The sequence below is a fragment of the Lagenorhynchus albirostris genome, chromosome 20, assembly GCF_949774975.1.
Source record: "Lagenorhynchus albirostris chromosome 20, mLagAlb1.1, whole genome shotgun sequence".
NCBI lineage: Eukaryota > Metazoa > Chordata > Mammalia > Artiodactyla > Delphinidae > Lagenorhynchus > Lagenorhynchus albirostris.
Window position 1 is genome coordinate 14,463,658 of NC_083114.1, and position 25,665 is coordinate 14,489,322.

General features: G+C 38.3%; 1 protein-coding gene across 2 annotated transcripts in view; it reads right to left on the reverse strand.

Moving 5' to 3' along the window:
- Nucleotides 1-11,297: 11,297 nt before the first annotated feature.
- Nucleotides 11,298-25,665, reverse strand: part of GOSR1 (golgi SNAP receptor complex member 1) — a 46,017-nt gene continuing 31,649 nt past the window's right edge. For both annotated transcript variants that reach the window (XM_060133945.1, XM_060133944.1), the window contains exons 7-9: nt 22,050-22,079; nt 14,545-14,627; nt 11,298-11,670 (exon numbers count right to left, since the gene is read on the reverse strand). In XM_060133945.1, coding sequence (XP_059989928.1) covers nt 11,546-11,670; nt 14,545-14,627; nt 22,050-22,079 — 238 coding nt within the window. In that variant the 3' untranslated portion in view covers nt 11,298-11,545. The remainder of the gene's footprint in view (nt 11,671-14,544; nt 14,628-22,049; nt 22,080-25,665) is intronic.

Below are 25,665 nucleotides of genomic sequence, written 5' to 3' on the forward strand. Positions count from 1 at the left end.
ATAGGTAGTTTTTATTTCTATTTTTCTATTTGATCCTTATTTCTATAATAAACACATCAATTTTGTCAGAAAAAAAGTAATAAAAAAGCTTAGATGCTGAGTCAGTGAATTGATCCATAAAATTCTGCTGTTTTCAACAGAGGGATGCACAGAGTTTTAGGCTGAAACAGAGTTTCACAGCATAATGAATGACATTCAAATAATGACAACAATATAGATCCTTCCCTGGAATAAAGAACTTCTTTAAGGCAAATGTCCACATTTCCTCGGAGTCAAATGTTAATCTGATAGAATGCAGCCCTGACTAGGAGACAGAATTTAATTTATGTGAAATTTTTATGAACTAATTAGTGGGTTGGATCAAAGAGCAGGACCAGAATAGTCACAAAGAGGTCTTAGAAAACAAAGCATTTCTTGTCAATTCACTACTGCTTTCTTAAAAGGACATGAACTTGGATGAGGCACTTACCTACCCAGGGTCTGCAAAACAACACCTACAAGCCTAAGTCACGTCCCAAGGTGGGAAGCAGGGCTGGAAGCAGAAAGCAGGCTGTGAAAAGGAAAACTTTACCAAATCATTTACCACAGACAGGCTGGGAAAGCCACTCTTGGCTTCTCTTTTCATAGGTCACCTTTTGCAGGGAAGGGGGAGGAAATTAAAAAGCTGGAACAGTATTCACTTAAATATAAATACTAAGTCGGCTTGATGGGGTCTTAGAGGAGCCATAGCCCAGACATCACCACCGTAAATGATTAAATACAAAACACTGTAAAATGCTCAATGTCTCATTAATAGTTCAGAGCTCCAGTTTCCTACCAGTGTGGAGTTTCTGAAGTGCTCTTGGCTAAACAGAACAGTCTCCATCCATCCATTAAAAAACATGCTTTCAATACTGCCCTTTTTCAGAGCAACCTACTTCTCTTTTTAAAATATAATTTAGGGACTTCCCTGGTGGCACAGTGGTTAAGAATCCATGTGCCAATGCAGGGGACACAGATTCGATCCCTGGTCCGGGAAGATCCCACAGGCCGCAGAGCAACTAAGCCCATGCGCCACAACTACTGAGCCTGCGCTCTAGAGCCCGCGAGCCACAACTACTGAGCCTGAGCCACAACTACTGAAGCCCACACGCCTAGAGCCTGTGCTCTGCAACAGGAGAAGCCACTGCAATGAGAAGCCCATGCACCGCAATGAAGCGTAGTCCCTGCTCGCCACAACTAGAGAAAGCCTGTGCACAGCAATGAAGACGCAACACAGCCAAACAAACAAATAAATAAATAAAATATAATTTAAACAAAAAATGCGGTATATGGAGGGTGAGACATTGAGTCCTCCTCATCTGTGCCTTCCAGTCTGCTCATTCTGTTTCCCAGAGGCAACTGCTCATACCATCTTCTTGAATATCTTCCCTCAAATTCTGCACATAAAATAAACAACCCATAAAAACAGGGAAAAATTTGAACAGACATTTCACCAAAAAAGATACACAGGTGACAGATAAAGACCTGAAAGATGCTCAACATCATTAGTTATTAGGGAAATGCAAGTTAAAACCACAATGAGACATCACTACACACCTATGAGAACGGCTAAAACATAAAGGCGTGGTACCAAGTGTTGGTGAAGATGTGGATGAACTGGAACTCTCAGACTGAATTGTAAAATGGTATACTTTGGAAAACCATTTAACAGTTACTTAAAAAAAGAATGATCTATTGGTACACTCACCAACATGGATAAATCTCAAAATAATTATGGTAAGTGAAAGACGCCAGACCCATACCAAAAGAGTACATATTGTATGATGCCACTTACATAAAACTTTAGAAAGTGCAAACTAATTGATAGTGACAGAAAGCAGAGCAGTGGTTGCTTGGGGAACCACCCAGGGAAGGGGTTGGAGGAAGGGATTTACAAAGGGGCACAGGAAACTATTGGGGATGATGGATACATTCATTGTCTTGATTAGGGTGATCAAATTGTTTAAACATATGGAGTTTATTATATGCCAGTTATACCCAATAAATCTGTTTTAAAAAAACCCATATGTATGTGTCTGTGACACATACATATCATCTCCCCACTTAACATATCCTGGAGATCATTCCATGTCAGTACACAGCAAGTTACCTTTTCTTTTTAACAGCTGAAGAGTTCCGTGGTATAGATTTACAGAATTTATTTAGCCATCCTTCTTCTGATGGACATTTAGGTTACTTACTATGTTTCTTTTACAGTCAACGCTGCCATGAACATCTTTATATATACATCTTTTTGCCCCTGTAGGATAAATTCTTAGAAGTGGACTTTCTTATTAGTCAAAGGTTTAATGTACGATTTTGAAAGACAGTATGAAATGGCCCCATTTCTCTCACAGGCTCAAGTCCTGCCTTGTTCTGAAATGGAAGGGATGGTCCTCACACGGATTAAAGAAACTGCCACGCAGCTTTCTGAGATCCACAAAGTGGGATTTCTTTGGCAATTACGCTCCTGTGAGCTGATGGTGCAGTCCTGATTTGCAGTCACTCTTTGATTCCAAGCTTTCTTTGGCAACAGGATTTTCTTGGAACAGTTGTGGGAAATCAGGTGCCCCGTGCCAAGGTGCCTAATTTATCTGACTGAACCCAGGGAAAGGAACCTGAAGGGCTGGGCTGCTGTAAAGCAGTGAGGCGGCAGTTAGTGGGGAAGCCACAGCATCTCATGACATTCATTTCCAGCGTTACAGCCACTACTTTAATGCAGGGCAACCAGATCCTTCCATTTAGCTTTCTTTCTCTCTTTCTCTTTCTCAATAATTATTGAGCACCTACTATGTTGATCGATAGGGACTGTGGGATCACAGAGGAAAACAGGAGGCACAGAGTAGGGGAAGGTCAGAAAGTCTTCCCAGAGGAAAGACCATTTAAGTGGAAAATCGAGGTGAAATTCACACAACATAAAATTAATCATTTTAAAGTGTACCGTTCAGTGGCATTTAGTACATTCACATCATTGTGCAGACATTACCTCTCTGTAGTTTCCATTTTGTCCCGCAAAAGGAAACGCCATACCCATTAAGCAGTTACTCCCCATAAACAGGGTTTAGAAACAAGGAGGAAGCATTGCACAGGCAGGCTTGGAAAGGAGGCCATTCCAAGAGAGGAACTTTACAAAGGCTTTGGGACATCAAGTCACTTGGGATGGTGCAAATGTGTGTGTTGCGGGGGTGAAGAAGTGATGAGATGAGGCAGGAAGGAAAGGCTAGAGGGTCAGGGAAGATCACACGTGCCACCTTTGTCCCGGAAGCAGCTCACAGGAGGAATCGGTGGTTCCGGAATCCATTTGAGTAATCTTCATGCCTGGGGGGATACTGTCAACTTTAATACGAATTCAGTTTGAGCCAGGGTTTCTCAACTTTGGCACCACTGACGTTTTGGGGCCTGATAATTCTTTGCTGTCCTTTGCACTGTAAATTTTTTTAGCAGCACCTCTGGCCTCTATCCACTACCAGTAGCATCTGCCCTACTCCACCCCAGCCCAGTTAAGACAACCAAAGACGTCTCCAGACATTGCTAAATGCCCCCTGGGGGGGGCATTATCATTTCCCCACTTAACATATCCTGGATATCATTCCGTATCAGTACATAGCAAGTTACCTTTCTTTTTAACAGCTAATAAGTATTCCAGGGTATGGATTTACACAATTTATTTAGCCATCCTTCTTCTGATGGACATTTAGGTTACTTACCATCTTTCTTTTACAGTCAATGCTGCCATGAACATCTTTATATATACATCTCCCAAATATATATACGTATTTATATATAAAGAAAAAATGTTTTTTCTTTATGTGTAAATCTCTCCAAGTTGAGACCACTGGAAGAACTCTGACCCCATACTTCACCATTCTAGGAGCGGGCAAACCACATGGTGCTGTGAGAGGCACCCCTTCCAGCTGTATGGAGAGCAGGACACAACACAGAGCAGGACCATCTCTGGGAACTGGTCAAACACAAGCAAATCAGCGTTAAAACTTTGTGGCATTTTAAAAATTCCTTCCTTCATTTATTCAACAACTTAATGCCTACTATGTGCCAGGGAGGCTGAACCTCCTGGCCCAGGAGCTCCTTGGCAAAGATCCCTGTGTTCAAGGGTGACACAGAAGCAGAGCAGCTGGTGGCTTCAAGGAGGACTACACAGACTCAGATGGCAAGCGTTATCAGCGGGGTCCGGTGCGGATTAGAGTACCTGCCCCAAGTGTTCCGGACTGTGAAAGACTCTTGGGAGCTTTGCATAGCCCAAGAGGCAAAGGGAAGGAGATTCAATTATGAGCAGGATTATTATTTTTTTTTGCTAAGCCCAGTAGGATGGGAGCTCTGAGTCAGATTTAATTGAACTTAGTTCTGTGACAGTTTCTGCATAAGGTTCATAAACATGACATTAAGATGATCAGACCACTGCCCTGGCTCTCCAGGGATTTGCAGCCTCATGGAAAACTCTCTGCCTCCACATTAGTTCTTGAGAACATTCTGAGGAATTTTGTCCCACTGTTATCCTTGATCTCTACAACTGCATCAAGTTACTGGAGTCCATTCTGCAGATAAGAAAACTGAACTTAGAGCGGTTTAGTGACTTGCCCTTGGCCTAAAAGGATCAGACCCAGTGCCAGGATATAGTCAGAAACTCCAAGCCTCGTTCTTTCCATCGCACCAGGCGGCTCTGCTCATTCACGAGAGATGAGGAAACTCTGGCTAGGCAAAGGGCAGCACATGGCTATCAGGAGTACTCTGATCTCTTGGGCTTGTTTCTTTATCTGTAAAAGGAGAATACTGCCTCACTAAGTGAACAGCATTTTTTATGTGTGATGTATGTAGGCACGCAGGTATGTACGTACAAAGCAAAGTGCTGCTATAACACACTGGCAGAGATAGAAGGAAGCTGCCAAATATTCTTTTTTCTTTTAATTAATTAATTAGGCTGTGTTGTGTTGTAGTTGCAGCACGAGGGATCTTTGTGGCGGCATGCGGGTTCTTTTTGTTGCAGCGTACGGCTGTTCATTGCGGTGCGCGGGCTCCTCTCTGGTTGTGGTGCACGGGCTCCAGGGCGCACAGGCTCCAGAGTGCGCGGGCTCACTAGTTGCGGCATGTGGGCTTAGTTGCCCTGCTGCATGTGGGATCTTAGTTCCCAACCAGGGATCGAACCTCCGTCCCCTGCACTGGAAGGTGGATTCTTTACCACTGGACCACCAGGGGAGGCCATGCCAAATATTCTTGAACAGAGTGATGACAGATTAGAAGTTGTTTAGGAACATAAACTAGGCAGCTAAGTGCAGAGCGGGTAGAGGGGTTAGATGGGAGACAGCGCAGTCAGCCCAGAGGGCTGTTTGCCACAGGGAGAACTGATTGAGAACTGATTCCAGGGCGAAAATCCCCCAAATGCCATATTCTCGGCATGTTATCCTTAATAAGAGGGAGAACTGTAAAAAAAAAAAGCAAATGCCACATTCGTTTAGGGATAACTTGTCACTTTGGGGGAAATAATTATGGTTAAACCATACTTTTTTGGCACTGAGTTAAAAGTAGTTACCAACCATATTTGCCTGCTCTCTCAAGCTGTAAGCAATTTCATCAGTAAAAGACTAATTGAATGTTTGAGAGTATCTAAAAGAAATGTACCAATTAAGACAAAGTGACTGTTTCCTAAGAGCTTTATACCTCAAAGGAGAGAAAATGAATACCACAGATCGGGATAACAAATTAGAAGGCAATTTTACAAGGGTGAGGAGAACATTGTCAATGATCTCTGGGATTCCTCTAAGCAAAAAGTTACAACAGACTTTCAGCTTCCTATCTTCTTAGCTTTTAAGTGTCTTCCGAGAGTTAGTAATAAAGAGCTTTGCAAGCTGATCATCTCTGCCAAGGTGAGAAATCTTAGTTGAGTGGAGCTGAAGGCATCAGGCTGAAGTGCATTCCTCTTTGGTCCAACTCGGCCGGCAAATCTTTATCTTAGGAAGGAGGAATACACTTCTTTTTCTCATGGCTCTTGCTTTATAGAAACAAGAGAAAATGTCCTGATAGAAAACACCTTCAGTGAGATTCCCCAGCCGCCTTTGTTTTTTTTTTTTGTTTTTTTTACTTCTAGGCGCCTCTGGCAGCAGACAAGGCATGTTGGGGCAGAGCCTCGGATCCTAAGGAAAGGCCAGGTTAGGTAGGAGCTGGCAGCCCTTCAAAGCCATGCCACCTGAAGGGAAATGTACCACGACACGGTCTGGGTGGCACTGACTGAGGATCTGTGCTGAGGTGCTTTGTCAGGCTTGGCCTCAGCCATCTCTAGGAAGACCTCCAAGGTTCTAAACTAGAAGAAATGGGCAGGAAGTTTGGTCCAAATTAAACCCATTAAAAAAAAAATTTCCTACAACTTCAATGCATTATTTCTTGTAAAGTGATAGTGATTTACAAATGAGAACTCTTTATTAAGCCCTTGGCTAGTAGCTAGCATTCCTTGAAAATAATCAAGCCACAGGGCTTTAAATATTCTAAATGTATTGCCTCTAAAATCAGGCGAAATTGGTGGTTCTTCTATAGCTTCTTTCCTAATCATGCAGCATGAGTTACAATATATTTTGTGGAACTAGGACAAGGTTTGGCACCAAAGAGCCCTCAAGATTCAAATCTTTAAACTGTTCACTCTGATTTTGAGCAAATTAGTCCTCTGCACTAGTTTGTTAATCTGTAAAAAGGTCAAGATCCCGAGGAATAGGTGGCTTTAGAAGCCATGTGAGTGGATGGGCGGGAAAAGCTGGGGGTGGCCCACAAAGGAAGAACAGCGTGGTCAGATAAAAAGGATGAACGGGGGGTGGGGAATCATTACCAATGGGGACAGGGTTTCCTTTTGGGATGACAAAAATGTTCTAAAGTTAGACAGTGGTGCTGGTTGCACAACTAACATACTAAAATCCATCGGTACACTTTGAAAGGGTGAATTTTGTGAATTGAATTGTATCTCAATTATACTGTTATTTTAAAAAATACTTACTATTAATTATTTATTTCGGTTGCACCAGGTCTTAGCTGCGGAACGTGGAATCTTCGTTGCAGCATGTTTAATTGCGGCATGCGGACTCTTAGTTGTGGCATGTATGTGCGATCTAGTTCCCCGACTGCATTGGGAGTGTGGAGTCTTACCCACTTGACAACCAGGGCAAGTCCCTATGCTGTTATTTTTTAAAAAGGATGCAGAATACATGAATGAGAACATTTGGAGAGGTAATGGGAAGTGAGGGATTTTCAAACTCTTTTGCGGGGTGGGGGTCCTCAGATCTATACAATTAAATGTCATTATTTAGGGAGGGCAAGAACTTGTTTTTATTGCTAAATTCTACTATTTTACATTTCCATCATACTTCCTGAAGTTTCATTTTGCTAAGAGATTCTCCTTCACTTCTTGGGCTAAATTATTAGTGGAATATTCCTATGATGTTTTTGAATGATAGGTGATAGCTTTTCAGTGCCTGTACTGTTTCACCCTGGGTTTTAGGACACCATGAAAAATACTTATTAATACCAAAGATTTCATAACACTACCCCAAACTGCCTTGATGGCACTATTCCAATACAAACAACAGACACACCATTCATATTTCTAATTTATTATTAAATTACATAACAAAGCTTCTTCTATACAGTCAGAAAATGCACATTTAGATGAGAACAAAAAATTAAGTACAAATACAATAAACCTGGTTCCAAGAAGCCATTTTAAAAGCAAAAAATTAGAAAGTGCATTTGGAATAGATTTTTTAAAACCTGTATTGGCATTTTTCATGAGGAAACATCTTCCATCATGGTAAAGTGTGATTGGAATTGATTTCCCTCCCTAAGAGCTAAATACGATAGGAATAGATGCAAATACTTTGAAACTAAAGTAATACTTCTGATACTTTGTACTAGGCACAAAGAAAATGAGAAAGATCCCTTAGGACATGGCTCAGCTGTCTCAGCTTCTTATCCAATAAACATCCTCAAGAGTCACTTGTTCCTCATTTTCTTTTGCCCTATAAAACTTACGGGTGTGCAGATTTATAAAGGAATAACAAGATTAGTTTATAAAGATCATGATGAAAAGCTCTATATCTTTTTGGAGACCAGGCTAAACAACCCCTACCCCAAAAGGAGAATAGAACACAATCATTTTAATTCCCAGCAGAATCCATTTACTCTTTACATTTGCCACAAAATTCAGTGTAACACTAGACATGGCCATTTATCCTCAATAGCTTAATATTGCAAGTTAGAAAATGCAGTCAATTTCCAAGAAATCATATCTGGCTAGTGATCAAACATGAGGTATTAGAAAACCAAAAAGGCTAGTCCAGTTCTTTAAAGTCCTTTTCCTCAGGTTGAGATCATTAACAATGAAATAGAAAATTAATGGTGGGAATGCAAGTCCAAGGTGCCTCAATTCCATAGAGGCCAAAAGTCATTGCATCAAAAAGCTCCATAAGTACATTTTTGTATTCAGCGTCCAACAGGAAAGAACTAAAATCAATATTAATTGGTTCCAGATACAAAAAGTGCCCTCATGATGACTCCTCTCACTGCTCATCTCCACTCTCAGGATTGTACTCCCATGTCTGATCTGAGTACTGGGCAGTATGGAAAAAGGCATTCTCTATAAAAGTGAATTTTGGTAAGCAGGAGAAATGAATAATGGAGAAGAAAAGCCCATATTTTTCTAACATTAGAAAAATATGGGTATGCAATGCTGCAAATTACAGGGACTCCTTCAGCATTGTTATTAATAACAGTAAGAAGAATATAGAAATAGCCAGGAGAGATCAACTGAAGCACTTGAATATCTGGGCTTGAACTTGAGTAATAGATTCATTAAGCATTTTAAACTAAAGTTATCAGCGCACAGTAAAACAAACTCTCAGAAGTATACCTTTTGGAATTTTCTACCCTTTTTGTTGCCATGGTTTTTCATACTTTTAAGTGAAACGGACAGTTTTGAGTGGTTATTAAGAAGATCCCAAAAGGAAAGATCCATCATATAAGACAATAGCTGAGAGAGAATAACTTCCTCTAAGAGGTAACCTTTGGGACAAGGAATAGAAAATTCCTTGGACCTGGCTCTGACTGGCTCTAATAAGCAATTTACTGTTGGCCCCTGAGCCTAGTAACTGGTTTGTAAGGACAGCAAAAAAGTTAAGAAAACCAAGCTGCTAAAAAAAAAAAAAAAAAAAAAAAAAAGCTAAATGGCACGAAACTGCAAGAGTTCAAATCAGCTATCACGGGATCCAAAATAAGCCTCTACTTGTAAATGGCACACTTCTATCCTCGCTCTAGGGCCTCCTTCTGCAAAAGAAGGAACCATAAAGGACAGAGGAGCACAGCCCTAGCGCTCTACGTTTGGCCCTGGGTTACCTCACTATGGGCTACAGCACTGGGAGGTTAGTCAGACCTACCTGACACCAACATCTACACCACGCTTTTTCAACTTCCTCAGAAGAACTAGTTTCTTTATTTTCATAAAGAAAATAATCAACATAATTCTATTACTTCATTTAAGCACAACCCTAATGGAAAGGCTTCCCAACCATCAAAAGTGTTTGTTTGCTCAGCTGCAGCAAAAGCTAGATTAGCTTGGGTCCTAGTTTTAGTCTCACACCACCACCCATTAATGAACACACCAAACAGACCAGTAAAAAAGACTGGTAGTATAATTAAATAAATAACTTTATTTATACTTCAGATTTTCTAAATGCCGACTATACAGCAACCAAAGTCCCATAAATTCTAGCTGAGGCACAACCACCGATCAAGACCCTTTGAAAAATCAAAGATAATAAAGTGTCAGGGGAGAGAAGTTTTGTTCTCCCAACAGAGAATTAAATAAATGAACTTATTTCTCTGATCTTTTAAGGTTCACACTGGGAAAACTTAAACTTTCTTTTAAGGGCATCCCCAATCAACTGACTGATCAATCAACCCATATTTAGAAAAATAAACCCCATAGTTAAAAAAAAGTATCAAACACTCTTCCTACCCAGAACATAATAAAACTTTGACACCAGCATGAAAAACCTCTCCGTTTCTGCACCAGACCAGAGGTTAGTCTACCCATCAGCCTGTAATCAAATTCATCTGAATATCACCATCAACACTCTGTGATGTAGTTAAGAACTACATACTAATATCCTTTTATTCCCCATGGCATGGTCTTAAGCCAGTACTATAAATACCATAGTAAATTCCAAAGGTGAAGAGTAGCCTTCTTTCTTGGTGAGGAATACAGCTGTTGGAAGTCTTCGGCCTATTTGTGGTAGTTCAGTTAGAGAAGTAATAGATTCACAGAAACTGAGAAATGGTTAAACTTGAAAAGATTTCTGGTGGGTGGTTTAAAATTTTGTCACTGTCCAGGGTGGTAATAGAAAACAGGTGCAGATAGAGATAGATTCTGTTATATGCACCTTCAATAATAAAGCCATTCTCTGGATGTTTGAAAAAGCTTAAGAGATTTGGAATGAATAGGTTTTCACAGAACACAGAATTCCTGGTACATCAGACAGTGGTTCTTAAACTTTTGCTCATAAATGTGGAACACTTACAAATGGAATTATCTGATGGTGACCCCTCACTCAGTGTCTTTTTACATGTGGCCTGTTAAAGAGATCTCACTGAAAACCAAGCGTTCCCCTCACTCAGTTGCCGGTGTTAATCCTGACATGATGAAGAATAGTTGCAATGACAGACACTGGCTTTTTGTCATGGTAGAACTGAGATTTCATTTTCTTACAGTAGTAAATATTAACCCAATGGAAGAGATTAACAAAAAACAGTGACTGACCAAAAAAAAAGCCTGTCATTCTTGATGATTTTCCAGGAACACAGTTAACCCCAGAGTGTGCACTATTAAAAAATAAAATAAAGAAAAAAGCTTTTTTGCAGTACTTGTCTTCTATTTCAGACAACCTCAACTGTGTTGAAGTTGGTCTGTGAGCATCTCAAAGATTCTTTGAAAAATGTAATTTTTCTTGAATACCGAAAGAGCTGGGGACAAAGTAGAAATTTATAGCACAGATTATCAAGAAATGACTTGTGATTTCTCATCATGAGTGTAAAATAGAAGGACAAAAACTATTTTTATTCACAACCCCATCTGGTGGCTGAAAGGAAAGCAGTCTTTGGATATAGAGAAACCTGGTTTTCTGAAGAATCCAGCTGTAAGACCGGGCTTGTCATCAGCCTTCAACACTTTCACCGAGGCACGGAAACTCTGTTTCTGATGGGTTTACTTACCTCTTTGGGAGACAAAAGCAACTGAAAACATTTATTATTTTTTTAAAACTAAAAACAGAAGGAAACGTGTGTTAGAAAAGATAGCACAGAAAACCTGTGACTTCAGCTCAACCTGACCATGTCACAGAGTCCGTCACTATCAGTCTTGAATTAATCCTGCCGGTCAGGCTAATTATCAGGTCAGTCAACTTCTCCTTCCTACTTTTTCTTATTCCGGATCAGGGTGTGAAAGTGGTGGCTGTCAAGAGTCCCTGGAGATGTCTCATCAATGGAAAGCATACAGCAGCAATAGGATGGTACAGACACCAATAACACCACCCAGGATGAGTGAGTCTCGCCGCTTCCTAAGGTTGATCCTCTGGATAAGGCTGTTCACAGCAGGAAAACGATCTTTGGGAAATCTTTATTAAGGTCATATTTGGAAGAAGCCTCTTTAGTGAAAACTCACAGGAATCACAAAAACAGAGATCAGTGGAGTCCAGAAACGATAAATGATGAGAAGAAATAGAGGGGAAAAAGGTCACACTGAGGGAGCTACAGCAAACACAAATGCCCTACTGCTCAAGGGCAAATTCAAGTCTCCTAGTAAACTGCAGTACACAAGAACCATGAAAAGAAAAAAATTAACAGCCAGAGAAGAAACAATGATGACTGCTACCATGTACCGAGGGATTGCTATCAGGGTGGGAGCCCATGTGGTCGGGAGAGAGGAACCCTGCAGGGCACGGAGGTACAGGTGCAGCCAGCTACCACCACCATTATCCTGAGGTTCCTGTCTTTCCTTTTTTTCCTTCTCTTTCTCTCTCCCTCTCTTTCTTAAACCCCTTTTCTCAGGAGACTGGGAAGTTTTGCCAGAAAGGTTTTGAGGAATATGTGATCTTCTCCCCAAGGTGCTAAGCCTCCTTGGATTCAGGTAATTGGTGGGAACAAACTCTTAAGTGTCTCTATAATCAAGTACTGGTTAATTATTTAAAATTTTAAATTTACTTTACAGCAGTAGGCAGGATACCGTAAGAAAGTGGGTTAAATTGCTCTGGCTGTCCTGTTTGGGGAACATAAAGAAAGGAAAGAAAATTTTCGATTTTAGGAGTTTTATAGCAGTCACAACTGCATTTTACTTAGTACTGTAAAATATCTTCATATCTTACTTGTTGGTATGTTGCAAAGCACACGCTTCTGCATCCTACATTGTTTTGCATTTCTAGCACTGGTTTCTGACTACACACCTGCAGGTGCATCCTCTTTGTTAATAGAGGTATTGTATCAAGGTCAAGAAAAGCAACAACAAAATCACCTAGGTTACTAGAGAGCTGGAATAATCCCTACTCCCGGTGAATCCTCACTGCATTTTCCTGTAAATAAATGACTCTCAGCAGGGACTGTATTGTGTATTTATATACTCTACATATTGTATGTAGAGGTTATGTTTTTTTCTAATCTTGAACTTTCCTGTGCCTAATGAAGAGAACTTTACACACTGTAGGCATTCATGTGTTTTTCAAATTAATCAACCAAAAAAAGGGGACAATTTGCAGAAACAACTTTTAAAATGCAGAACAGAAAGCATGAAGTAATGTGCAAAAACTTATACAGTGTAAGGTACAAATCTCTTTTAAAGCAAATGCTTAATCTTTTCTTGCTTGGTAAAAGAAGGGTCAACAACCCCGTGAGAGAAAGTAAGAAAACTTTTGACATTAGGAAACCCTGTCTATAGTGGACATATTACTATCTAGTTTATTACCTTAGGGGAACCACCCCCCTCCTTCTATAATAATCCAGTTCAGTTCACGTAACAGGGTGGGGCTGACCTTGTCCTCTGACATCAGGTGTACATACGCACTCAGGATTGGCCAGAGAGAATACTCACTCCCCTTGGCCAATGACTGGGTTAGGAACAGCTTGAGGTAACTCAAGCTAGGGCAACCACAGTCCTCTTGGGACATGTGCCAGAGCTGTCAGAAAAGACACCCTTTTTCCATGAGAATTTTTGAACTGGTAGGAGGTGACTCTTGTAGCCATCTCTATCAGCACGAGGAGGAATCTGCCTGAGAATGAGGCCAACACACAAGAAAATAGAAATAAGAGATGGAGTAGGGGAACAGAGAGGAAAGGCAGATTCTTGATAATAAAATCTGAGCCCCTGCTTCCAGCTACACCTTAAGCCAAATTCTACCCCTGAATTTTACAGATATATGAACAAATTAATTCCCTCCTTTTCCTCCTTAAGTCAGTATGAATTAGGTTTCTATTACTATCTCTCTATGGAGTCCTGACTAACTCACACCCATTTTATTTGATTTTTTTAAACATAATTTTGGGAATGATTCTAATTTATGGTACTGGTAAAATGAGATAATGTATATAACAGTACTCTGTTAACTGTAGAGCCCTATATAAAATATAAATGATTTTGGAGGTGTGGTTTTATACTTAGGGTGACAAAGCAAGAACAAAATTCACCAAAAACTGGAAAATACCAACAGGCTTCAGGATATTCCTTTCCTTAGGCAAATAAGGTATGAAACTAAAAGTGACCTTAAATTATCTAGGACCAGAAGATACTCAACTTTTGAAAATTAAAGGTCCTTTCCCCCTTAGTAATTGGGGGAGGAAACTTTTTTCTCTAAGAAGGTTTGACTTCTCAAAGTAAACAAAATGTTTTAGCTTAGCAGGCTTATCAGTTTCCCTGCTGGGTTTCTCAGAAGTAGCAGTAATCCTACTTTAAATTGGGAAACTGAAGAATTAAAAAGGTAGAGGTCACAATAAACAAGCAGCAAATCTATCCTAGAGTTTAGCTTGTGCAAAATGAAACTACGCCACCAGCAGTGACAACTCATTTACATGTATGGCTGTCTACTTCCCTCTCTTTCTAAGCATGTGCCACTGACTTATTCTCCAAACTGAATAAAGAAGAAAAAGCACATAATTTATGATGTTTAGGTAAAAACTGTGTACACTGTGGAGTTCTAAAAGTTTAAAAGTTCAAGAGCTTTTAAAATGTAAAATAATTCTGTGAATTTGAAAATTCACATAATTATTTTCTAGATCTACTAGTATTAACCCTCTGGTGTGCAATCTTTTACATATGGCATTAAACAGTATGATCTTTCAGGAGTGCAGGGCATATCATAATACAGAATTACTGATGGCCTCTACTGTTACTGATGATGGCAACCTGTCCAGAAGAGGGGGAGAGTGGTGAAGCACATACACAGACTTTTTTCCCCCAAAAAACCCCAGATTTCAAGCTTTCAAAAAGGATACTGGCCAAAGTGTTCATTTTGCTCTGAATTGACTTCAACATTCCTCTCTGTGAAGTCATATTTTCTTTTGTTGCCATAGCAATGCTGCAAGGGAGGAAAAGAGAAGCTCAATAAACTGATGTTTCAAGATGATCCTGCATGCATCCATCATACTCTTAAAAGTAAACAGAAAACTAAGGTGAGCACATCACCTTTGAAAAGCACTGGGCAGGAACATGGAAGAAAAAAAAATCACCTCCCAAGTCATCTTCCCATTGTCCTTTTTCTGAATGACCACTTCATCCCCAATGCTATTCTCTGATATTCTTTTGGACAAGGCAGTGGACTGTTTCCTGTGGGTTGCTTTTTTTTTTTCCCAAAGTAACAAATGAAATAAGACAACTGACAAATCACACATTACAAAAGCTTCTTAAAATGGTTTTAAAAGGGGCCAGGTACTAAAATATCCTTAATCAGGAAAAACCCTTGAGAGAGAAGTAGGGAATTACAATTATAAAAATAGAACCAAAGGTGCAACATATCACAAAATATTTATATACAACCAGCCCTTAACTTATGGAAAGATCACGTTCCAGGGGCTTCCCTGGTGGTGCAGTGGTTGAGAATCTGCCTGCCAATGCAGAGGACACGGGTTTGATCCCTGGTCTGGGAACATCCCACATGCCGCGGAGCAACTAAGCCCGTGAGCCACAACTACTGAGCCTGCGCTCTAGAGCCTGTGAGCCACAACTACTGAGTTTGCGTGCCGCAACTACGGAAGCCCGTGCGCCTAGAGCCCGTGATTCACAACAAGAGAAGCCACCGCAATGAGAAGCCCACGCAGCACGATGAAGAGCAGCCCCCGCTCACCGCAACTAGAGAAAGCCCACGCACAGCAACGAAGACCCAACTCAGCCAAAAAAAAAAGAAAGAAAGAAAGAAAGAAATTTATTTAAAAAAAGAAATTATGTTCCAAAACTCTATTTGAGACCCAACCAAGTAGATTTTAGGACACACATGCAACATTAAGCTAGTTTCCAAGCCAGGTGACAAAGGTCACAGATTCATTAAGCAAATGAGAAAGAAGGGAAGTCACTTTTTCACTCTTTGTAGAGTACAGTTTCTTTCATGTAACTACTTTGATGTGCTTTTTAAAGAAATCTCAGTTAATATCTTTTTGCTATCGCTGCCAGGATTATTAACTTTCAATAGTCTTATCTTCTTGGACATTAGTATCCTAGAGGGCAGGGTCAGTATACATTTTGATACGTAACACACAGGGGAGCGTTTTAGATACTGATATTATAAAAAGCAGTAGGAAATAGGAAGTTCTTCAGTAATTCTGAAAATACGTGAAACATTAAAAAAACCGAAAAGCAACAGAAATGAAGATATTCTGGGAAGATGGTAGAGCACAAATTCTTGACCTTATCTCTGGCCCAGTTTCCTCTATGGAAGAACACAAGACAAAGGCAGACATGCCAGGGAGGGTCCATCTGAGGTCCCAAGTTCTCTTGAGATCTCGAGGGAAGAAAGCCAGGGAGGGCTACACTCTCTCAAGCAAGGGAAGAACCAAAGAACTGATGGCAGGGAAGACTATATTTTTCTTCAAGCCTGGGGCAAAGATGTAGGTTTCACTGCATCTTGAGAAGCCCAGACAGTGGAAGGTAAGGGTCTGCATGCACAGGGGCTGCAGTGATGTACTGAACTGCTCAGTCCCTACAGCTGGGAAAGGCCTGCTACACACAGCCAGAGAGACCTATAAGCAGACAGCTGACATCTACAAGCTGGTGTGACAACGAGCCCCTAAGAGGGAAAACTGCTGGGCCATCTACTGCCACCTGTATGTACCTGCTTTAGGGTCTCTAACAGCCTGACCTACCAGAGGGCTAACTGAAGACATTTTTGGACAGGCCAAGACCAGGTATGCTTCTGGAAGAAAATGCTAGAGGGAGTACTTGGAGCAAATGACAAATGAATCAACTGAAATTTCAAGATCTGAGAAGGCAAAGAAGAAACAAAAGTGTGTAGGGAGATATATAAAAGGATAAGCATTGTTTGGAATAGTGAAAGACAAATGAAAAAATACTCCCCACCATCACCCCCTCCCCGCAAAACCTGGTAACAACACTGGAATGGTTTAGTAGATTATGGTATACCTATACTATGAAGTAATATTTGCTTATTAAAAGAATGAATCAGAATTATTTCCATTAACCTGGAGGGATGTTTATGATATACTGAATGATTTAAGTGAGCCACAGAATGTGTATAGTATTAGTCCTTTTTTATTTTAAGAAACACTCAAAACATCTTTGTGTATGTTTGTATGACAGTGAGAAAGCTATCAGAAAGATACATAACTGTCAGCTAATACAAGTTACTTCGGGGGGTAGGAATGGCGGGGCACCACCAGGAGACAAACTTTTTCTTTATACATTTTAGAATTATTTAAATTATTATAGTAAGAACATTGTACTTTTATAATACATAAACATCTAATAAAGAAAATCAAAAAGAAAATTAGAGGAATTCCACCTGAGTGATTAAGAAATGTTAATAACATTACTAGCACCAAATCCCCTACTGTTATTCACCTCAGTACCATTATGAGTCAAGTAATGATTTATAAAGGTTTTCCCAGATCCTAGAAAATCTAAAGAATTGAAGGGATCAGGTATAACAGAATGAACATTTGTGGAAATTTGTAAAAGGAGTTGTCAGACCCCTAAATTACCTGCTCCAAACCATGCAGGCAGGTGACTGCCCTCAGTTCAGCAGAAAATCTAACCAAGAAGAGACCTACAGATACTGACATTTTAAAGCCCCCAATGAAACAGCCAGGCCCCTTCCTGATCACCCATGCGGAAGCCTCCCACTCAACAAATCCTACCACCCACGCACACAGAATGAGCGTCCAATCACTAGATTTGGAGCCTCACCCTTAAATATGAACAAAGAGCCAAGGTTCACCAGACATTTGAGGAGAGCCTCTAACATAAAACGCAGAGATCCAAACAAACCAACCAGCAAACAGAAGAGTGATTCTGAGGAAACAGAGGCAATAAAGGAGGCTCATGAAACTCTAAAATCTAATTATATTTAATGCCCTCCGAGATAAAGTATCACATCCATGAAACATACAAACATAAACGTGTGTGTGTGTGTGTGTGTGTGTGTGTGTGTCTATCCCTTTAGAGAGCTCGTGTAAATTACAAAAAGGAGAGTGGAAATAAAAACATAACAGAAGCGTTAGAAGGAAAAATTGAGTAAACTTCCCAGAAAGTAGGAAAAAAAAAAAAAAAGCAAGACAGAGAAAAGGTAAGAAAGGATCAAGAAAAGGTAGGGAAGTAAGAGGTACAAACTATTAGGTATAAAATAAGCTACAAGGATATATTGCCCAACACAGGGAATATAGCCAATATTTTATAATAACTAATAAATGGAGTAAAAACCTTTAAAAATTGTGAATCACTATATTGTACATGCATATCTTATAGAGTATTGTATAGCAACTATAGTTCAATAAAAAAGTAAGAAAAAAGGGGGGGACACTTCCCTGGCGGTCCAGTGGTTAAGACTCCGCGCTGCCACTGCAGGAGGTGCAGGTTCGGTCCCTTGTCAGGGAGCTAAGATCCCACATGCCACATGGCGCGGCCTTACAAAAATAAAAAGGAACTAGGAAAAATGCATGTTGTGGTTCCACCATTCAGGGGTTGGTTACAGTAGGGCAGCTCCCTAGACCATCATGGACTTCCACTGCCCAAGATTATCCTTGGTCAAGAATAGGAACCCCATTTCCAGTGTCCATAACCAGTGTTCTACAAGCAACCACCCTTCCCTTTACAGGGATTAACACTTACCCATATGGCCCTCTCACAACTTACTGATTTAAGTCATGGACAAGTTAGGTGATGGCACATACTAACCTGCTATGGTTAATATCATTCCACTTTTTCTAAATGCCCAATTACACATGTGTCTGCCTATATCTATGAATATGTTCATATTTTTATTATTTTTACACAGATACAAAGAGAGACATAGAGAAAAATATGGAAGAACACATACCAAATTATTAACCAATCTAGTGGCTGTATTTTAGGTGAATTCTTTTTTTCCCATTTTATTTAGGTATACTTGACAAATATAAAGTGTATATTAAAAAGAAAAAAGGATCAAGAAGAACGAGGGAAGAAAATGATAAACATAAGAAAATTTCTCAGATCTGAAGATAAGTTTCCAGACTGTAAGAGCCCACCAAATGCCTAATTCAATGGACTAAAAAAGATGCATGTCAAGCTCATATGGTGAGATTAAAAACAAACAAAAACATAAGGGAAAAGGGATGATCTTAAAAGCTTCCAGAGGAAAAAAAAATGCTTAACAAACATAAAGGACCAGAAATTTTAATTGGCATTGGACTTAAAAAGCAGCACTGGAAACAATGCTTTCAAAAATTTCAAAATTATTTTCAATCTAGAATTCTATATCTTACCTAAACAATGAATCAAGAATATGGGTAGAATAAAGACTTTTTTTGATGTGTAAAGTCCAAAAATTTTACCTCCTATTCTTTCTGAGGAAGCTACTAAAGAACATGGTCCAACATAATGAGGGAATAAACTAAGACAGTTGAAGACTTTTATTTTTTAGAAATAAGTGATCCAATAGAGGAGGTCATTTTAGGATAATGGTGAAATGACATCCCAGGACCAGTACAGTGAATGCACCAGGTCTAGAGCAAAACCAGTCAAGATTAGAGCAGAAAGAGGCGGGCAATGTCAACTTTATAGCACATTGAATTTTAGATCCAAAAAGTAAAAAGATCACAAGAATAAGAGTCAAACTAACAACATCCTTTGCACCATCAGTCCTTATTCATAATTTTTCAGGTTAAGTGTATATCTATGATAGAATACAATACATTTAAAATTGGTTGTTTTATAATAAATTTACTTTACCAGGTATTTTTAAATAGGTATTATGGCCTTGTAAAAAGTTACAATTCAAACCTGGGCTGAGATATCTGAGGCCAATCTCTGAATCATATATGCCTCTGTTTTCTTAAACTGGGACTATCACCATCTCCTATGCACTCTGACTCAGAAGCAGATAGGGAAAATTAAAAAATAATTTCCGCAAAGCACTTTGTGTTCCTTGGAGAACGGATATTATCATCATACATTATGTTATTATCTTGTTGAATATGCATGATTTCCAGTACCACACCAAGTATATCTAGATATACTTTCCCATCTTATTCCATCATCTGGAGTCAAGCTGAGTGAATCTAGGCTGTTGTTATTTCAAGGGTCAAATATGCAGAGGCAAAACATAAGCTCCAAATAATATATAATGCTTTTAAAATGATAAATTATTGATGTGTTTACTGGAACTTCAACTTTCTCACACGTTCTGTGAACTAAACTCAGACACTTATTTTTTCAACAACAGACAATACTAGTTATACATTTAAAGCTTAAGAATACATTTACAAATATTAAAAATATTCGTTCTTTTCAATAAACTGGTGTCAGCTTATATTCATTTGTGTACATATTCTAAAAATACAGCTCTAAAAGGAAAAGGTAAAATTTTACATGTAAATATGTAAAAATAATTATTTGACACTTTAATTTTATATTATCCGTAAGTAATCATAACTAGCTTTATATTCAATAAAATTTCACTTGTGATACCTATCATATTTTGAAACAAAGTGAAATAGTGAAATAAAAGGCCTCTAATTACATGTTTTTTTGCTTTTTAACTAGCAAAATAATAATATCAGTGACTTGATAGTTCTCAAATGTTCCTATCCTATGAGGTACTCCAAATTTTTATACTCATATCACCTGCCCTTAAAAAGGCCAGCTTGGAATCGAAAAGCTTAAGGCAGCCTGGTGCTAGAAGATAAGGTATAAAGGAAGAAATAAAAGGATGAAAAAAAAGGAAAAGGGTTATAAGGAAACCTTAAGTAAAGAATCCTTTGCAAAATGTGACCCAACTTTATGTGCTGATGAAAGGTAAGGAGTCACAAGGGAGATATTTCAGTTGATAATTAGGCAATTTTGTGAAAACGTTGGTCAGATGGAAGACCCAGTGCATGCAATTCAAACAAAATTCCAAGATGTGATAACTGCGTATTACTATAAAAGATAATTTATTAAGATTATTAAATAATGATAGGATCCATTTAATAAAATAAGAATCCATGAGGCCATTTCAACATAAATATTTAGGATATGAACACTGAAATATTTAGAGGTTAAGAGGCAACATGTCTGCAACTTATTTTCAAGTAGTTCAGAAAAAAAATTGCAAAAAAGCAAATGTGGCAAAATGATAACATTTGGGGCATCTCGGTAAAAGGTATAAGGGAATTCTTTGTACCATTGGAACTTTTCTGAAATCCAAAATGAAATCAAAATAAAAAGTTAAAAAAATATATAAATAATAGAGCTGCCATTTTCAAATTACCTAGTATCAGCCAGGCATTGTATTAGGCATTTTACTCATATTATCTTTAATTTTCAAAACAATCTTCTAGAGTAGGTATTATCATCAATCCCATAAGAAAATGAAGAAACTTATCCAAGACACAGATCTAATTAAGTAGCACAGCCAGGTTTCAAACCAAATAACACTCCAAAGCTTGTCCTTTCTGTAAGGTAGTAAATATAGTAGTGGTTTAGATAGAGCTCTTATTCTACAGTTAGAGACTCAGATTTGAGGATTTGAATCCTCAATACTATTTGTTAGTCATGTGACCATGGGCAAATTACTTACCTTAACTTCTTTTTTGTTTTGGAGATAGTATCTAGTGATCAGTGCCTATCTCATGAGTTATTGAGGAGATTAAATAACATACAGCATGTAAAACACTTGAACACAATACCAAAGCCTATGGTAAGAATACAAATGTTTGTTGTTTTTCCCATGTACTTCGTTCTACCTTTCCTGAAAAACAGTGCTGTAGACATTGCTGAATTTTAAAGAACGGAGACCGTTCCTAGTTAACTTACTTTTTTACTGTCTTAAAATAGGTACTTAAAAATTCACCAAACCTAGAGACTTAAGCAGTTCAAACCAACATATTTCCCTTACCTTAAGCAAGAAACTACTTTAATGTTATTACAGATAATAGTAATTACTACAGGTTTTCTATAGTTGCTGTAACAGAAACCAAGTCTACATAAATGGTATACATAAGACATTTAACAAATCACATGTTCAAGACTGTTTTCATTAAAAAATAAGAATAAAAAGACAGAGGCTGAAAATACCGAGTATGAATTAATCAGAAAAATTGACCTAGGTAAAACAGCTCAATTCTACTAATTCTGGAAACAAATGTTTTAGGCTTCAAATGTATTTTACAAGGGAAAGTCACAGTAAAAATACATTACCATGTAATGAAATTCTCATCTTTAAGGAAGATGAACTGACTTTAACTCTAGTTATAGAATTAACTTTATCTGTTCATTTATATGCAAACAAACAAAAACAAAACATTTTTCCTACCTTATTGTCTCTTCTATTAGACGATCTGAGCTGCAAATAAAAAAATTCAAATTCTGGAATTATTAAACGCACATTTAAAACTTGCACTTAATTTTTCTACATTTTACAGATAGATTACATTTCCAACCATTTATGTAGAAAGAGCACCCAGACTTTTGAAAGCGTCTGGAGAAAATTCTGGACTCTGAAATTAATTAATCCACATATACAGTTTTCATCTTACTTTTATTTGTTGGCTTAAATCTATTTCTTCCACAGAGATACTTGATTATTAAAGTCAGAACAGTTTTAATGACAGCACAAATAAATAGAACTACTTCTTTAGTTTAGATAGCTCCAAGTTGTCACCATTGTCTATTCAAAACTTAAGAATTACAACCAACTTGTTGAGACAGGATAGGCAAATATAGTTCTAATGCCTATAAGCAGTAATTATTCATATCTTAAAGTTCCTTCCTTTTTTGAAACACAAAATCAAATCTCAGCTTGCCACACTTTAGAATTCAAGAATCTGAATAGGGACTTCCCTGTGGCGCACTGGTTAAGAATCCGCCTGCCAATGCAGGGGACACGGGTTTGATCCCTGGTCCGGAAAGATCTCACATGCCGCGGAGCAACTAAGCCCGTGCGCCACGACTACTGAGCCCGTGCTCCACAACTACTGAAACCAGCGCGCCTAGAGCCCGTGCTCTGCAACAAGAGAAGCCACCACAAAGAGAAGCCTGCGCACCACAATGAAGAGCAGCCCCCACTTGCCGCAACTAGAGAAAGCCCGTGCACGGCAACAATGACCCAATGCAGCCAAAAATAAATAAATAAATAAAGGACCCTTCACTTGTTTAAAAAAAAAGGAACCTGAATAAAGACACCAATGCACCTTTGATCCGTAAAATATTTGCCTTTATGCATCACACACTGGAAACAAAGAAACCCACCAAAAATCCATTTTAGGGAGGAATTTACAGGTAGCTAAATTGGGTAAAGGGGCAGCTTTATAGCAGAAAGTAGGAAAACAAACTCCCAGACATCTGTATCCATTTGGTACAGTGCATGGAACACAGCAGGGACTCAAATACTTGTATGTTTTTTCCAACTACCTCTTTCCAAAAGGATTTCTAAGTTTATTGTATAAATTAATAAACTGAGGTTTTATTATAAGGTAGTGGACCAGGAAATCTAAGTTACTGTATGAATTAGGGAACAAAGATGAACTTTAAAAATGTCATAAATATCTTATATAAATGCTATGATTAAGAATTTCAAAAATTACAAAGACGGTGGAGGGATTAAGAGCCAGACTATGTGGCTTTCTGAATGGTAACTGTATCACCTATTAGCTGAATAAACTCCATTCATTAAAAGCATCCTGGATAGTGTGGATACAATTCAGCAACAAAGTGGCTCCATAAAGACAGCATAATCTAGTTAAAATTGAATTTAAAATTATATATAATATATAATCAAGTGGAATTATCCTTCTTAAACAAGTACTTCATAATAGCCCAGAGGCATTCCAAAGAGTCATCTAGAGTCTATATTAAGCAACAAGTTTCTGTTTCTTTCAAGACTGATTTAAACTAGCTGAAAACAATGAGCTAAATTTCATCACCAATTACTGTACCAAGGAATCACTAAAGCCACACTTAGATAATAATTCTGTTTAAAAAATAACTCATTTCCCTAAATACACAAACTGCAAATGACACAAATTTCAAGCACATATTTTAAAGTAGTTTTAACCAACAAAATGTAAGAACTTGGGAAAACCACTTAGGTAACACTAATTAGAATCTTCTTTTAAAAGAGTAGGTGAATAAGTAAATAATAAACGAGAAAGTAAATAATAAACAAGTAAGCAAGTAAGAAAACAAACAATCAAGTGCATAACGAATAAAATTTTAAAACTGATCCTTTTGTAAACTGCAAAAAAATCTGATGAGGTTGTCACCAACCAATGAGATAATTTACATCAAGCACTGTGGTGATACAGTGTTTCACTTACAGTTAACCAGAGACCTGTGTCTTATTTATTTCTATATAATATCTTCTAAGACATGTTAACAATACAGTTAAGCTGCAGTAGGATACAAAAAGCTGTTTAAGCGCTAACAAAGTGTTCTTTTACAGATAACATTTGGAAAATACCGAAAAACAAAGATGAACGTAGAAATCATTTGTAACCATTCTTCCATTAACACTGATATTGTGGCATATTTGTTTCTTGTCTGGGTAGACCAAGGAGTAACTCTACTTGCTTTTTTCATGGTTTATTTAGCAGAGAAATTTTGTTTTATAATCCCATGAAGTTACCTAGAGACAAAAAAGTTAAGCACCTGACAGACTCTGCCCGTTTCAGTCAGGGAGAGAAAAAAGAGAAAGATAAAAGCTGAATTATTAGCAGTGAAATCAGAGAGCCACATTTTCTATTTTTAAAAAATCAGTAGACTTTTTAGAACAGTTTTAGGTTTGCAGAAATATTCAGCAAGAAGTACAGGGAGCACATATACCCATTCTCCCCCACCTATTATTAACATCTTTAGTGTGGTACATGTGTTACAACTGATGAACCAATACTGATACATTATTAACCAAAGTTCATAGTTTATATTAGGGTTTACTCTTTGCAGTTGTACAGGTCTATGGGTTTTACAAATGCATAATGTCATATATCCACCATTACAGTATCATACAGAATAGTTTCACAGCCCTAAATATCCCCTATTCTCCACTTGTTCATTCTTCCTCCTCTTCCCACCCTGAACCCCTGACAACAGCTGATCTTTCTATTGTCTATAGTTTTGACCTTTCCTGAATGTCATGTAGCTGGAATTATACAGTATGAAGTCTTTCTAGACTGGCTTCTTTTATACATTTAAGGTTCCTCCATATCTTTTGGGGGCTTGATAGCTTGTTTCTTGTATCACTGAATAATATTCCATTGAATGGACGTACCTACAGGTTGCTTATCCATTTACTTATTGAAGGACCTCTTGGTTGCTTCCAACTTCTGGCAATTATGAGTAAAGGTGCTATAAACATTCATGTGCAGGTTTTTATTTAGACATAGTTTCAATTCGTTTAGGTAAATACCTAGGAATGTGACTGCTAGATCATATAGTAAGATTATTTAGCTTTTTAAGAAAAACTGCCAAACTGGCTTCCGAAGTGGCTGTATCACGTTATATTCCCACCAGCAATGAGAATTCCTGTTGCTCCACATCCTTGCTAGCATTTGGTGGTGTCAATGTTTTGGATTTTAGCCATTCTAATAGGTACATGGTGGTATCCAGTTGTTTTAATTTGCAATTCCCTAATGACATATGATGTTGAACACTTTTAATATGGTTCTTTGCCAGCTGCATACCTTCTCAGATGAAGTGTCTGTCAGACCTTTTGCCCACTTTTTAACTGTTGAGTTTTAAGAGTTCTTTGTATATTTTGGATAACAGTCCTTTATCAGATATGTGTTTTGCAAATATTTTTTTTCCAGTCTGTAGCTGTCTTACATTCCCTTGATAGTGTCTTTGGAAGAGCAGAGGTTTTTCATTTTAATGAAGTAGATCTTACCAACTTTTTCTTTCATGGATGGTGTTTTTGGCATTGTATCTAAAAACTC